Source organism: Notolepis coatsorum, assembly GCF_963971535.1.
Source record: "Notolepis coatsorum genome assembly, contig: SUPER_8_unloc_1, whole genome shotgun sequence".
In the NCBI taxonomy this organism is placed as follows: domain Eukaryota; kingdom Metazoa; phylum Chordata; class Actinopteri; order Aulopiformes; family Paralepididae; genus Notolepis; species Notolepis coatsorum.
The window spans coordinates 1,979,731-1,996,093 of NW_028174873.1; the positions used below are offsets into that span (position 1 = coordinate 1,979,731).

Consider the following 16,363-nt stretch of genomic DNA (forward strand, 5'->3'; position numbering starts at 1 on the left):
AGTGTGTGTGTCGGTTATAACGAGCGTAGCTGTGTGTGTGTCGGTTATAACGAGCGTAGCTGTGTGTGTGTCAGTTATAACAAGCGTAGCTGTGTGTGTGTGTCGGTTATAACGAGCGTAGCTGTGTGTGTGTCAGTTATAACGAGCGTAGCTGTGTGTGTGTCGGTTATAACGAGCGTAGCTGTGTGTGTGTCGGTTATAACGAGCGTAGCTGTGTGTGTGTCGGTTATAACGAGCGTAGCTGTGTGTGTGTCGGTTATAACGAGCGTAGCTGTGTGTGTGTCGGTTATAACGAGTGTAGCTGTGTGTGTGTCGGTTATAACGAGCGTAGCTGTGTGTGTGTCGGTTATAACGAGCGTAGCTGTGTGTGTCAGTTATAACGAGCGTAGCTGTGTGTGTGTCGGTTATAACGAGCGTAGCTGTGTGTGTGTCAGTTATAACGAGCGTAGCTGTGTGTGTGTCAGTTATAACGAGCGTAGCTGTGTGTGTGTCAGTTATAACGAGCGTAGCTGTGTGTGTGTCGGTTATAACGAGCGTAGCTGTGTGTGTGTCGGTTATAACGAGCGTAGCTGTGTGTGTGTCGGTTATAACGAGCGTAGCTGTAAGTAATCCATGTTGGCAGGGATCCAGGCGGGTGGGGAAACCAGGCTAATGGCCCTAATGCTTCTCTCGCTCGACAAGGAGGCTGTGGCTGTCATTGCGGCCCGGGGGGGGGGGGGGGGGGGGGGCGTCTCCTCGTCCAGCCTGCTGGCGTGGGGGTGTTCCATTTCACGCCGAGGCTACAGGTGGCTTGTCTCGCTGCTCGGAGAGGCCCGGGTCATCATGTCCTGTTCAGGGAGCGTTGTTTCAGACGACTGGTCTCACTATAGGAGCAGGCAGCGGGGTATTGATCAGTATCTACTAGAGATGTTCCGATACCATTTTTCCCTTTCCGATCCGATTCCGATACCTAAGCTTTGGGTATCGGCCGATACCGATATTTATCCGATACCAGTGCATAAAAAAAAAAATTAAAAAAAAATTATATAAATTATACTTTTTTTTTTTTTTTTTTTCAGATACTGTTATACTGTTTTTTAGTAATAACTAGAACGTATGGTATTTATTCAACAACAGGTGATTGTATAGATTTGTATTAGTATCATTAATCAATGAGTATGGGCTGCAGCACTGCAGATATACCCTACTCCAATGATCCACACGGACATTAAACGGTGTTGCACTCGCTACTCAGTGGCTCTGCAGATATACCCTATTCAGTCTGTATTATAAACTAGTGGCAGATAGAACGTTCATCTTGTGATTTTTGATGCAAAATAAATATTCAACATTCTCTTTTGAAACTCCGCCTCAGACTCTTATCCTTTGACACTTGCTGTACTTTGCTTGCAGGTCTGCAGCCATTATTGCTGGATTATGTGAATAGCACCAACTTTAGACACGGTAACGTTATCAAGCTAAGCTAACTGACCTAGCTCGCCTTCCCGCATCGACATTAAGATAACGTTAGTAATAGTCAGCTAACGCTAGTCCGTAGCTACTTAACTTAAATACAATTCACCGTGGGTGCATTATTGTTGATAGACGGTCACGGACAGTGTTAGGTCCTGGAGAAAGGACAGGCGATCATCTGATTTGATGTAACGTTAAAAGCGGATGTTGTTCCAACTAGCTATCTTTCCAGCTAATGCTATCATAACACCAGCCAAACACATCCCGATTCCCGTCCGAGCTCCCCGTCACACCGCACTGTCGGGGACAATGGAATTTAAGAAAGTGTATCTGCTGTTAAAATGACACAGCATCACACTTTAAAACATGTTCATTTTATAATCCTCACTCTCCGCAGGACTCGGCAGGAGATAAATTACATCATGGGATCGGAGGCTAGAATTTACGTGTACTCGCCGATACCGATACTAGCATTTTAGGCAGTATCGGCGGCATTTCCGATACTAGTATCGGTATCGGAACAACTCTAGTATCTACTGCTCTACTGGCAGAAACACGGTGTGGAAGAGACGGGGGCTTTTTCCTACAGCCTGCAGCGCTGTGAACATTCAGGTCACTCCCTCACTCACTCACTCGCTCACTCCCTCACACTCACTCACTCACTCACTCACTCACTCCCTACCTACCTCACTCACTCACTCACTCACTCACTCACTCACTCACTCACTCACTCACTCACTCACTCCCTACCTCACTCACTCACTCACTCACTCACTCACTCACTCACTCACTCACTCACTCACTCACTCACTCACTCACTCACTCACTCACTCACTCACTCACTCACTCACTCACTCACTACCTCACTCACTCACTCACTCACTCTCTACCTCACTCACTCACTCACTCACTCACTCACTCACTCACTCACTCACTCACTCACTCACTCACTCACTCACTCACTCACTCACTCACTCACTCACTCACTCCCTACCTCACTCACTCACTCACTCACTCACTCACTCACTCACTCACTCACTCACTCACTCCCTACCTCACTCACTCACTCACTCACTCACTCACTCACTCACTCTCTACCTCACTCACTCACTCACTCACTCACTCCCTCACTCACTCACTCACTCACTCACTCACTCACTCACTCACTCACTCACTCACTCACTCCCTACCTCACTCACTCACTCACTCACTCTCTACCTCACTCACTCACTCACTCACTCACTCACTCACTCACTCACTCACTCACTCACTCACTCACTCACTCACTCACTCACTCACTCACTCACTCACTCACTCACTCACTAGCTTACTTTGTGCAGTGGGACTGGACAGTTTTGAGTAGTGGTCGACCGATCTATCGATATTGAATTATAGGATCTTTCACCGGCTCTAGTGGCTCAGTTAATGCGACAGCCTAATGAAACTGCATGATTCCATTTAACTTCATTATTCAGTCTGAAATTGCTTCCAGGCAGTCGGACTGACTTCAGGTGTTGTAATATTCCGGTCAACCAACCCGATGGGTTACAACTACAAGTAGATTCTGCCCAGTAACGGACACCGATTGGCCCTGTTGGAATTCCAACCAGGACAAAAAGGCCAATCGGGGACCAGACCCTGAATCATGAAATAATTATAAAGTAGGCAAGACTAGCAGCTAGTGGTTCAGGGGCTGAATCCTTTGAGGATCAGACGGGACTAGGGGTGTAACGGTACACAAAAACCACGGTTCGGTACGTACCACGGTTTTGAAGTCAAGGTTCGGTACGGTTTTCGGTACAGTGGGGGGAAAGTTTGGCTTTCCATGTTCCACTCAGGGGTGATGTAGTGTGCAGTAACTAATTGTACTTGTAGGGCTGTCGACGAATATTCTATATTGAAATTAATAATCGACTTGTTAAAAAAAAAATATATATATATATATATATATATATATATAATAATAATTATATTAGATTGTGAAAAAAACAGCCCCCGGTGGGCGGTCATTAGTGGTTAACATACCGTTGTATCCGTTCGGTACGGTACGGTACACACTGAGACTTGATCGTTACGTGTACGTGCCCTAATGGGGCTCTCCGCTCCTCCGACCAAGCAGAGCTCGTCGTCCCCCGGACCAAACTGAAAACCAAGGGTGACCGGGCTTTTTCAGTCGTAGCACCCAAGCTATGGAATCAGCTACCTTATGAAATCAGGTCTGCTGTTAGTGTGGAGTCTTTTAAACGAGGTCTAAAAACCTTTTAATTGATCATGTATGTGGTATAACATGTGTGTATGTGTGATTGTATTTTAATTTATTTATTTTTGAAGTATTCTACAATCTTGTATGTAATGTAACATGTGTGGTGGTTTTATTCTGATTAACCTTTTACTGCCTGTAAAGCACTTTGTGATTTTAATCTGGAAAAGCGCTATATATATATAAAAAAAAAATGTTTACCTTCCCTTACCTTTACACCCCTAGACGGGACAGTTGATGCTAAGAATTGTCTCTATGCAATCCGTTGAGTTTGTGATGTCATTTAGCACTTCTTAGTACACGGATTGCTGTGGAGGAGGTAGTGTGATGTCTGTGTCCGCTAAGCTCGGCTAGCTTTCTACTGAACACTGAGAGACAAATTGGTATCTTATCTTGTTGTCTGACTCTGGAGAAGAGCGTAAGCACATTTCCCATAATGTTGGAGTGTTCCTTTTTTATTTTTCCACCATTGTCCAATACCGAGGTGGGGAACGTCTCTCTTCTAGTTTACTGATGGAAGTGGTTTTGCAGCCATAATCTGGAACGACTACAAGTCCAACAATAACTTGCTAGTATTGATCGTAACTCGTGCACCCCCGACACGTGGCTCCATAACATCAGTTGAGAGCTGAGCTTTGAAACTAAACGAGTACAGGGTGGTAGGGGGTGTAACGCTTCGACCTCGCTTCGATTACCATTCTTCAGGCAACGATTCAATGCATCATGAAATCTCTTCATTTGACCACGATTCGATTTGATACATTTTCGATATCAGTTAATTCCCCCAAAAATGTTGAATACACAAATGTGGCTGCAGGGGGAACTGATTCACTCGGCATGAATGGACTATGGGTCAATAAAAACAATACACACACAAAAAAAGAACATAAAAAAAAAATTATTTCGATTAATTTCTATTGAGGTAAGGAATCTATTTTACCAGTCTTGGGGTAATCGGAGTTTTTTTTCACATATCAATGTGTCCCCTATATGTGTATGTGTGTGTGTGCTGATCAGGAAATAGATTTTTCAGCCCGCTTCTCTAGCGTGCATAAGTACACATATACTATAGATAATCTAGCGTTTATTTGAAAACGATTCATAAATAGGCCAAAAAAAATTACTGTTTTTTGTGTATTCATTCCAGTAAAGGGTGTTTATCACAGAATCTTTTTTATTTTCTGGAAATTTCCAAAAACGAGCGTCTTTCAAAATGGTATAAAACGGAAATGTACCGATGGAAAAAACAATCCGTTTCGTACATGTTGACTGCAAGCAAGTCATTGATAAGCGACGGGCGTATTAGACACATAGCCATAATTTAAGATATAGTTTACAGGGTTTCCCATTAATTACCTAGACTGTGTGGAGTCCCGCCACAGTTGTATAATGAACCAAATATATATTTCTTTATAAATGGGTGAACCATTTTTATTTTTTTTTTTACAATTTTTTTTAAAATATAAAGTTTGCCAATAGGGATGTATCAGTAGTATTGGCAGTGGTAGTAGTCGTAATAGTAATCCACTTTTTTTATTTTCTAAAAAATAAACCAGTTCAACACAGGTAACCACTTTTGCTTCATTTCTTTGATGGCTCAAATGTCAGCTCTGGTCCAGTGGTTCCCAAACCTCTCCTCGAGACACCCCAGCCGTTGTTCCATGTATTTGTTAAATTCCACCACCTGATTCAACTAATAAACAGCTAGTTAAGTGTTTTGAGCACAAAGTTCATCATAGATCTAGCCTCTTTATTTTGCTCTCAAAGTGCACCAGATTGGTGCATTTAACTTTAAAATGTACAAAATAAAATTCAGGGGGGGGGGGCATGCCCCCAGACCCCCCTAGAGGGTCGGACGTTCACCCCCCATAGTCTCTGAAAATCCTGTGGGAAACACTGGTTTATGCGTTCGCCAATGTGCTCGCCCTCCCATTGACTACAGCGCTGGCACTCAAGCGCTAAATCGTGCGCCCCTGCTGGCACTCAAAGTGTTAACATTAGTGCTTGTGGCTCTTCCCTCAGGTGTGTCCCTCCCACCGCGGCCCTTAACATTAGTGTGTGTGGCTCTTCCCTCAGGTGTGTGCCTCCCACCGCCGCCCTTAACGTTAGTGTGTGTGGCTCTTCCCTCAGGTGTGTCCCTCCCACCGCCACCCTTAACATTAGTGTGTGTGGCTCTTCCCTCAGGTGTGTGCCTCCCACTGCCGCCCTTAACGTTAGTGCTTGTGGCTCTTCCCTCAGGTGTGTCCCTCCCACCGCGGCCCTTAACGTTAGTGCGTGTGGCTCTTCCCTCAGGTGTGTGTGCCTCCCACCGCGGCCCTTAACGTTAGTGTGTGTGGCTCTTCCCTCAGGTGTGTGTCCCTCCCCACCGCGGCCCTTAACGTTAGTGCGTGTGGCTCTTCCCTCAGGTGTGTGCCTCCCACCGCGGCCCTTAACGTTAGTGTGTGTGGCTCTTCCCTCAGGTGTGTGCCTCCCTCCCACCGCCGCCCTTAACGTTAGTGCTTGTGGCTCTTCCCTCAGGTGTGTGTCCCTCCCACCGCCGCCCTTAACGTTAGTGTGTGTGGCTCTTCCCTCAGGTGTGTCCCTCCCACCGCCGCCCTTAACGTTAGTGCTTGTGGCTCTTCCCTCAGGTGTGTCCCTCCCACCGCGGCCCTTAACGTTAGTGCGTGTGGCTCTTCCCTCAGGTGTGTCCCTCCCACCGCGGCCCTTAACGTTAGTGCGTGTGGCTCTTCCCTCAGGTGTGTGCCTCCCACCCCTGCTCCACCACGGCCCTCACCTGCGCGCTGCCCTGCTTCCCCCGTCAGCCGTCCTGGGCCGGCCACCCCTTCCTGCAGCACCACCACCCCCTGACCCAGCTCGGCGCCGGCAGCAACAACGCCATCTCCCCGGAGCCCTCCTCCTCCTCCGCACCTCAGCCTGCCGCCGCCATGACGCGCTCCAAGACCTTCCAGGCCTACCTGCCCGACTGCCACCGCACCTACAGCTGCATCCACTGCAGAGCCCATCTGGCCAATCACGACGAGCTCATATCCAAGGTAAACCCAACGCCTTTTTTTTTTTACACGGATCTGTCATTCAAAATGCGTTGTTGGAAATGTGTTCAGGAACACCCGTTTAATTGGATGGTAAATGGGACTGCATTTATATATAACGGCTTTTATCCAAAGCGCTTAACAACCTATGCCTCACATTCACCCGTTCACTCACCCGTTCACTCACACGTTCACTCACACATTCACTCACACGTTCACTCACACGTTCACTCACACGTTCACTCACACGTTCACTAACACATTCACTCACACGTTCACTCACACGTTCACTCACACGTTCACTCACCCGTTCACTCACCCGTTCACTCACACGTTCACTCACACGTTCACTCACACGTTCACTCACACGTTCACTCACACGTTCACTCACCCGTTCACTCACACGTTCACTCACACGTTCACTCACACGTTCACTCACCCGTTCACTCACACGTTCACTCACACGTTCACTCACACGTTCACTCACACGTTCACTCACCCGTTCACTCACACGTTCACTCACACGTTCACTCACCCGTTCACTCACCCGTTCACTCACACGTTCACTCACACGTTCACTCACACGTTCACTCACCCGTTCACTCACCCGTTCACTCACACGTTCACTCACACGTTCACTCACACGTTCACTCACACGTTCACTCACACGTTCACTCACACGTTCACTCACCCGTTCACTCACACGTTCACTCACACGTTCACTCACACGTTCACTCACACGTTCACTCACACGTTCACTCACCCGTTCACTCACACGTTCACTCACCCGTTCACTCACACGTTCACTCACACGTTCACTCACACGTTCACTCACACGTTCACTCACCCGTTCACTCACCCGTTCACTCACACGTTCACTCACCCGTTCACTCACCCGTTCACTCACGCGTTCACTCACGCGTTCACTCACGCGTTCACTCACGCGTTCACTCACACGTTCACTCACACGTTCACTCACCGACGGCGGAGGCCACCCTGCGAGGAGCCGACCTGCTCATCGGGAGCAATTAGGGTAGGGCTGGGCGATATAACGATAACGATAAATATCGTGATATATTTTAATAATCGATATCGAATATCGAAATTAAAAAAAAATCTTTTTTTTTTTTTTTTTTTTTTTTTACCTGCAACAGGGCAGTTTTAAAACCAGAGACAGTGGACAGACTTGTCTTTCTTGCCTGCAACTTAAAGTAATGGCTTTGCTTGTCCAAATGACAATACTGACCAAATTCAGATTTATTTTTCTCTTGTCCATTTATTTTGTTTGCTTTCTAATTTAAAATACATTTTGAAACCGTCTGTACACAGTAGGCTATGTGTGCTAGCAGAGCTAGACTCCAGTCACGAGTCACAGTGCACATGTGTGGTGGTTTGTCCACCAAAAAAGCGCCAAAAGATAGAAAATAAACTAGCAGAGCCAGAACTGTTCAACTCCTCTGGAGCCACAGCCAGCAGAGAAGCCGGTTTACTTTAGCTTTTAAACCAGCTGCAGCCTGAGAACTGGAGTGTGAGGGGATGTAACACTAAAGATGGCGGCAATGACAAAGAATTGCTGCAAAATAAACATACATCTGTTGTTAAAAAAAAATAAAACATTTTAATTTTTTTATTTTTATTTATTTTATTTTTTTTATACTTATAACAATTCGATAATTATCGATATCGAGAAATAAAATAAAATTATCATATCGTTATCGCGATATGATTTTTTTCCATATCGCCCAGCCCTAAGTTAGGGGTTAAGTGTCTTGCTCAAGGACACATCGACACGCTGCCCGGGAGGAGCGGGAATCGAACCGCGAGTATCTGATTGATGCAGACGACATGAACATGGGGTATTTTTCTTTTAGCACAACAAAATGATACTATTCGAATATATATATACAGTAAGTGAATATTGGTGTGACTGTGATTAATGACTGGAGTTGATCATTTACAAACATCTGTTCTTGATTTGTAGGTAGTGGGAGTGGTTATAGTTAGTGGTTAAGGTACGGGATAGGTTCATAAACAACCTTTTAGGTGAACATTGGGGTTGGAGTTGTGCCTTTGCAACCAACCTCACGATTCCCATTAAAACGTCCTTCCAAGCTATGGGATCTAGAGACGATACCCTTTTTTTAAATTTATTTCATCACTGCATCGCTGACCCCGATATTGATTTGAATGAGATGTTAGACTCAGGACGGTGTGCAATACAGACGTGTCTTGTTCTAATATAGAACATGCCTTGACATGACTCAGGACGGTGTGCAATACAGACGTGTCTTGTTCTAATATAGAACATGCCTTGACATGACTCAGGACGGTGTGCAATACAGACGTGTCTTGTTCTAATATAGAACATGCCTTGACATGACTCAGGACGGTGTGCAATACAGACGTGTCTTGTTCTAATATAGAACATGCCTTGACATGACTCAGGACGGTGTGCAATACAGATGTGTCTTGTTCTAATATAGAACATGCCTTGACATGACTCAGGACGGTGTGCAATACAGACGTGTCTTGTTCTAATATAGAACATGCCTTGACATGACTCAGGACGGTGTGCAATACAGACGTGTCTTGTTCTAATATAGAACATGCCTTGACATGACTCAGGACGGTGTGCAATACAGACGTGTCTTGTTCTAATATAGAACATGCCTTGACATGTTGATATAACTGACATTGTTCTTGTTTTGAGCATAAAGCTATTGTGAGACAAAAATAACTTTCTTATCGGAGGTTAAAGTAATAAAAGTAGTGCGGTCAATAGATTACATTTTTTTACTAATTAATCTCACCATTTTCTGTAATTAATCTAGATTAAAAATAGCTTTTTTCTACTTAAAACCGAAGCTTGTAACAGATATTTACTTGAGTAAAATCATGGAATTAATGTAAAATCAACACAAAAAAAGTATATTTAGATTAAAATACTATTTTAATAGTCATATAAATCATATTAACAACAAAAATGTGTTCCATCTTCATGTCGGATGATTTTCAAAAAGGTGCACGAGTCGATGCAAAAAAAGAACAAGCAAAAATATACTGCTGAAAGTTCAGAACGTTGAAGATTTTTCACTCCATAGATTAATCTAGATCAATTTATTTTAATGCTTTAATTAATTTAAATTAATCTCAAGTTTGAAAGTATTAATGTTGACGGCCCTAAATAAAAGATAAATGTTTGGCAAAAATAAAAGCTGCTTTAAAGGTAGAATCTGTAATGCGGTCGAGCGGAGCCCCGCTTGGTGTCATGTTTCCTCCTTTGTGAACTTCTTGGCAGAGCCCGAGGTGCGGCCAGCAGTAGCAGCCCCCCCCCCCCTCCTGTCCCCCCCCCCCTCCTGTCCCCCCCCCCAGAGCCCGAGGTGCGGCCAGCAGTAGCAGCCCCCCCCCCCCCCCCTCCTGTCCCCCCCCAGAGCCCGAGGTGCGGCCAGCAGTAGCAGCCCCCCCCCCCCCTCCTGTCCCCTCCCCACTCAACTCCAACCACATCAGAGCAAAAGAAAACACGTAAACAAAGTGCAATACCAAGTGGGGTTCTTTTTTGCCTAGAAGTCGCTGTTTGATTACATTAAAGTTAGTCTACCTTAAATTCAGTCTTTACTGACTTTTTACAAGGAAATGTCTTTTTTTCCTTTAGAATAGACTTTTAAATGTCATTGCACACAAGTATACAACGACATTTCGGGGGAGCTCCCACAGACCGTAGTACAACATACATGTAATACATAACACTGTACATATAACAGAATATTTTAAAGTGCATGATGAGCGGTAAACATAGTGGTTATCAAGTCCAGGTAAAGTGCATGGTGCACGTGAGGGGACAGTCAATGAGAGTTTAACAGTCTGACTGCTTGGGGGAAAAAGCTGTTCTTAAATCTTGAACTCTTGGCACGTATGGACCGGTATCTCCTCCCTGAGGGAAGGAGCTGAAGGAGGCGATGTGCTGCTGGGTGAGACTGCTCCTAGATGATACACTTGGAGCGGTGGAGGCAGCGGGAGGTGAAGACGGAGGTGACGTTTGGTAGAGCCTCTTGCTCTGCCTTTGTGCAGCTGGAGAACCACACAGACACACCGTACAGTCTTAGAAAAAGAAATATTGACAGATATGAGTTATCTGAACATTAAGGATATGTAAATCTGTGTCTGAGCCCAAAGCCTTCCATGGTTCTAACGGTAATGTGGAGCAGACCAGTGTAAACGGGACCACATGGTTTCTAACGGTAATGTGGAGCAGACCAGTGTAAACAGAACCACATGGCAGTGACGTCAACTCTGCTCTTTATGCATAACAGCTGGTTGGGCTAAGAATATCTCCCCGCAGCTGTAAGCCCGGCCAGACGGCCAGTATGTTTATTAATTAAGCCGTTTATATTTCAACAGGTTCTTAGGTTATTTTTGTGGTGCTGACGGGTCGGGGAAGATATACAGTTGAGAAGTAGGACTGCACAACCAGAAGCTCTTATGTATGGGTCACTTCAGGAAATGTACTTGTGCTCCTGGCTGATGTTTTAGTGCAGTGGTTCTCAACCCTTTCCATGTTGAGGACCCCACATTAATATACATTAGGACCCCACATTAATATACATTAGGACCCCACATTAATATACATTAGGAGCCACATTAATATACATTAGGAGCCACATTAATATACATTAGGACCCCACATTAATATACATTAGGACCCCACATTAATATACATTAGGACCCCACATTAATATACATTAGGACCCCACATTAATATACATTAGGACCCCACATTAATATACATTAGGACCCCACATATACATTAGGACCCCACATTAATATACATTAGGACCCCACATTAATATACATTAGGAGCCACATTAATATACATTAGGACCCCACATTAATATACATTAGGACCCCACATTAATATACATTAGGACCCCACATTAATATACATTAGGAGCCACATTAATATACATTAGGACCCCCACATTAATATACATTAGGACCCCACATTAATATACATTAGGACCCCACATTAATATACATTAGGACCCCACATTAATATACATTAGGACCCCACATTAATATACATTAGGACCCCACATAAATATACATTAGGACCCCACATTAATATACATTAGGACCCCACATTAATATACATTAGGACCCCACATTAATATACATTAGGACCCCACATTAATATACATTAGGACCCCACATTAATATACATTAGGAGCCACATTAATATACATTAGGACATACATTAGGACCCCACATTAATATACATTAGGGCCCCACATTAATATACATTAGGAGCCACATTAATATACATTAGGAGCCACATTAATATACATTAGGACCCCACATTAATATACATTAGGACCCCACATTAATATACATTAGGACCCCACATTAATATACATTAGGACCCTACATTAATATACATTAGGAGCCACATTAATATACATTAGGACCCCACATTAATATACATTAGGACCCCCACATTAATATACATTAGGACCCCCACATTAATATACATTAGGACCCCACATTAATATACATTAGGACCCCACATTAATATACATTAGGAGCCACATTAATATACATTAGGACCCCACATTAATATACATTAGGAGCCCACATTAATATCCATTAGGACCCCACATTAATATACATTAGGACCCCACATTAATATACATTAGGACCCCACATTAATATACATTAGGACCCCACATTAATATACATTAGGACCCCACACTGATGTACATTAAGACCCCACATTAATATACATTAGGAGCCACATTAATATACATTAGGACCCCCACATTAATATACATTAGGACCCCACATTAATATACATTAGGACCCCACATTAATATACATTAGGACCCCCACATTAATATACATTAGGACCCCACATTAATATACATTAGGAGCCCACATTAATATACATTAGGACCCCACATTAATATACTTTAGGACCCCACATTAATATACATTAGGACCCCACATTAATATACATTAGGACCCCACATTAATATACATTAGGAGCCACATTAATATACATTAGGAGCCACATTAATATACATTAGGACCCCACATTAATATACTTTAGGACCCCACATTAATATACATTAGGACCCCACATTAATATACATTAGGACCCCACATTAATATACATTAGGACCCCACATTAATATACATTAGGACCCCACATTAATATACATTAGGACCCCACACTAATATACATTAGGACCCCACATTAATATACATTAGGACCCTACATTAATATACATTAGGACCCCACATTAATATACATTAGGACCCCACATTAATATACATTAGGACCCCACATTAATATACATTAGGACCCCACATTAATATACATTAGGGCCCCACATTAATATACATTAGGACCCCACATTAATATACATTAGGACCCCACATTAATATACATTAGGACCCCACATTAATATACATTAGGAGCCACATTAATATACATTAGGACCCCACATTAATATACATTAGGACCCCACATTAATATACATTAGGACCCTACATTAATATACATTAGGAGCCACATTAATATACATTAGGACCCCACATTAATATACATTAGGACCCCACATTAATATACATTAGGAGCCACATTAATATACATTAGGACCCCACATTAATATACATTAGGACCCCACATTAATATACATTAGGACCCTACATTAATATACATTAGGAGCCACATTAATATACATTAGGACCCCGCATTAATATACATTAGGACCCCACATTAATATACATTAGGACCCCACATTAATATACATTAGGACCCCACATTAATATACATTAGGACCCCCACATTAATATACATTAGGACCCCACATTAATATACATTAGGACCCCCACATTAATATACATTAGGACCCCACATTAATATACATTAGGACCCCACATTAATATACATTAGGACATACATTAGGACCCCACATTAATATACATTAGGGCCCCACATTAATATACATTAGGACCCTACATTAATATACATTAGGAGCCACATTAATATACATTAGGACCCCACATTAATATACATTAGGACCCCACATTAATATACATTAGGACCCCACATTAATATACATTAGGACCCTACATTAATATACATTAGGACCCCACATTAATATACATTAGGACCCCACACTGATATACATTAGGACCCCACACTGATATACATTAGGACCCCACATTAATATACATTAGGACCCTACATTAATATACATTAGGACCCTACATTAATATACATTAGGACCCCACATTAATATACATTAGGACCCTACATTAATATACATTGGGACCCCACCAGGGGCGGATTTAGGATTGTAGGAGATCCGGGGCTTAGCCCAGATGCCCCCCCCCCCCCCCCCCCTTTTTTATTTTTTTATATATTGGGGGGGGGGGGGGGGGGGGGGGATATATCATATTTTTCATATAATCAAAAAGTGGTGGAGCAAGATTATACCTTTGCTCCCCCAAGTTCAATAGTGGGAGAGCAGAGATGCTCCGAATGCTCTTATGGCCAGGCGTCTATGATTCACTGATACAAAGTAAAATAGTGCAGTGCAATAAAATAGTTAGTAAAATAGAATAAAATAATGCAATAGTGCATTGCAATAAAATAGTTATCATCGTATTTTTTCGGGAGGCCGGTAAGGAGTGCATTACAGTAGTCGAGTTGGCTTGAGATAAAGGCATGGATCTGGTTTTCAGCGTCCTTTTGATTTATAAATGGCCGTACTTTAGCTATGTTTCTAAGGTGGAAGAATTAAGTTTTTGTCAACTTGTTGATTGTGATTTAAAGCTTAGGTCTGAGTCTACCATAACACCAAGACTTAACTCACTCAAATACAGTTAGCAGCTGGATAGACCACAGATGGAAATTAGCTTCTGCTAAATCTGGTGCAAACATATTTTCATGTAACAATGATGAATTGTAAAAAAAAAAAAAAAAAAAAAAAAAATAGATTCGGGGCTTTTCAGAATACATCCGGGGCTTGAGCCCAGGTAGCCACCCCCTAGCTCCGCCCCTGGACCCCACACTGATATACATTAGGCCCTGAGAAGGTATTTGTTATTAATGATTTATTAATCCATAACTGTGTATACTGTAGGTGGGGAGATGACAGTGGAGAGAGTGAAACCTTAGTGTCACTACTACATGCTAACATCTCATCTATCTAATTCAATGTTAGTGACATTTAACTATTTCTGGGGACCCCCTGGAAGCTCCTCAAGGACCCCTGGGGTCCCTGGACCCCACATTGAGAACCACTGTTTTAGACAGGATCGCTACAAATGGAGCCATTTATCAGAAAGACTGTTACATTATTACATTAATGTAAATATTGCACCTTTTAGATAATCACTCCAGGAGTAGATGGTTACAAAAGCAATTTGGTAAAGTTTCAGTCATAGATGCAGACGGTAAGGACTACAGTCATAGATTTGATTTTTTATTTAGATTGTATTAGGGATCCCCATTAGCTGGTGCCATAGCAACCAGCTAGTCTTCCTGGGGTCCACACACAAAAAACATACAAAAACAATTATTATTGCAAAAACAAAATTATTTAAAGTCTGTACACACGATGCATAATGAAACTAACAATTAAGATAGCTAAAAGTACATTACAGTGTAAAACAAAAATACTTTACAGTGTTAAAAACAATTTTAAGATTCTTTTTTAAAGTGAATCTACTGTAAATGCAGCAGAGGTTTTGAGGCAGGTTATTCCAAAGAGTTAATGCTCTAAAAATAAAAGATCTCCTTTTTAAAGCGTTGGTTTTACGACCTGGCAATTCAAGCTGCCCACTACTGGAACCTCTAGTAGTGTAATGCTCGTGCAGAGTATTACTAAAAACAATCTGATCATAGATGCAGACTGTACTACTATAAGGTCTACCACACGTGAAATGCTACGATTACATTTTCCTCTGGGAAAGCTCAGTCGCAGACACAATGGAGGAGCGCTGGCCAACTGCACACAACACTCATTCTTGGGCTGTGGTACGTTTCCTGAGCGTCAGACTGGAGAGAGAGACGTGTCTCAACATGTCTGTGTGTAGTGCTGCTGCTGCTGCTGGAGCCTGAATATGACCGTTAACATGGTGTTGTTTACCAGACCTCTCTGTTAACACTATCAGTGCCGGTGTTCTGCGAAATTCTACTACTTCCTCGAAAACTGCTGCCGTAGCGCGACTCGATAGACGCGTCTGTGAAATTCTACTACCTCTCCATTGCTATACAGACCAGGGTCGGGATAAGTATTATTAACACACAAGTGATTTTTGATGCATAAAAAAGTGATTTTAAAACAAGATAACGCTAAACTCAGGCCTATATCTTTTGACAGCTGGGTGTTGTCACGTTCACTCCGAACTCCAACAGGTGTACGACATTTTATCATCTACTTTATACATACTTTATACATTCTGCTGCAAAGCCAATTACATGCAAATATTTACATGCTTATACAGTAATAAGTTATGTATGTACAAATATGTTTAAGATATTGCTCACCATCAATAAGACTCAACAAGACGTTCGGCAGTAGAATATTGTTGAGTTAAAACGCGTGAAAAACGA

At 42.7% G+C, this 16,363-nt stretch overlaps 1 protein-coding gene across 1 annotated transcript in view; it reads left to right on the plus strand.

Annotated features, from left to right (window-relative positions):
* Positions 1–16,363, plus strand: part of ypel2a (yippee-like 2a) — a 42,679-nt gene that overhangs the window by 14,796 nt on the left and 11,520 nt on the right. Inside the window, exon 2 of the mRNA XM_084338368.1 lies at positions 6,448–6,744. Coding sequence (XP_084194494.1) covers positions 6,637–6,744 — 108 coding nt within the window. The 5' untranslated portion in view covers positions 6,448–6,636. The remainder of the gene's footprint in view (positions 1–6,447; positions 6,745–16,363) is intronic.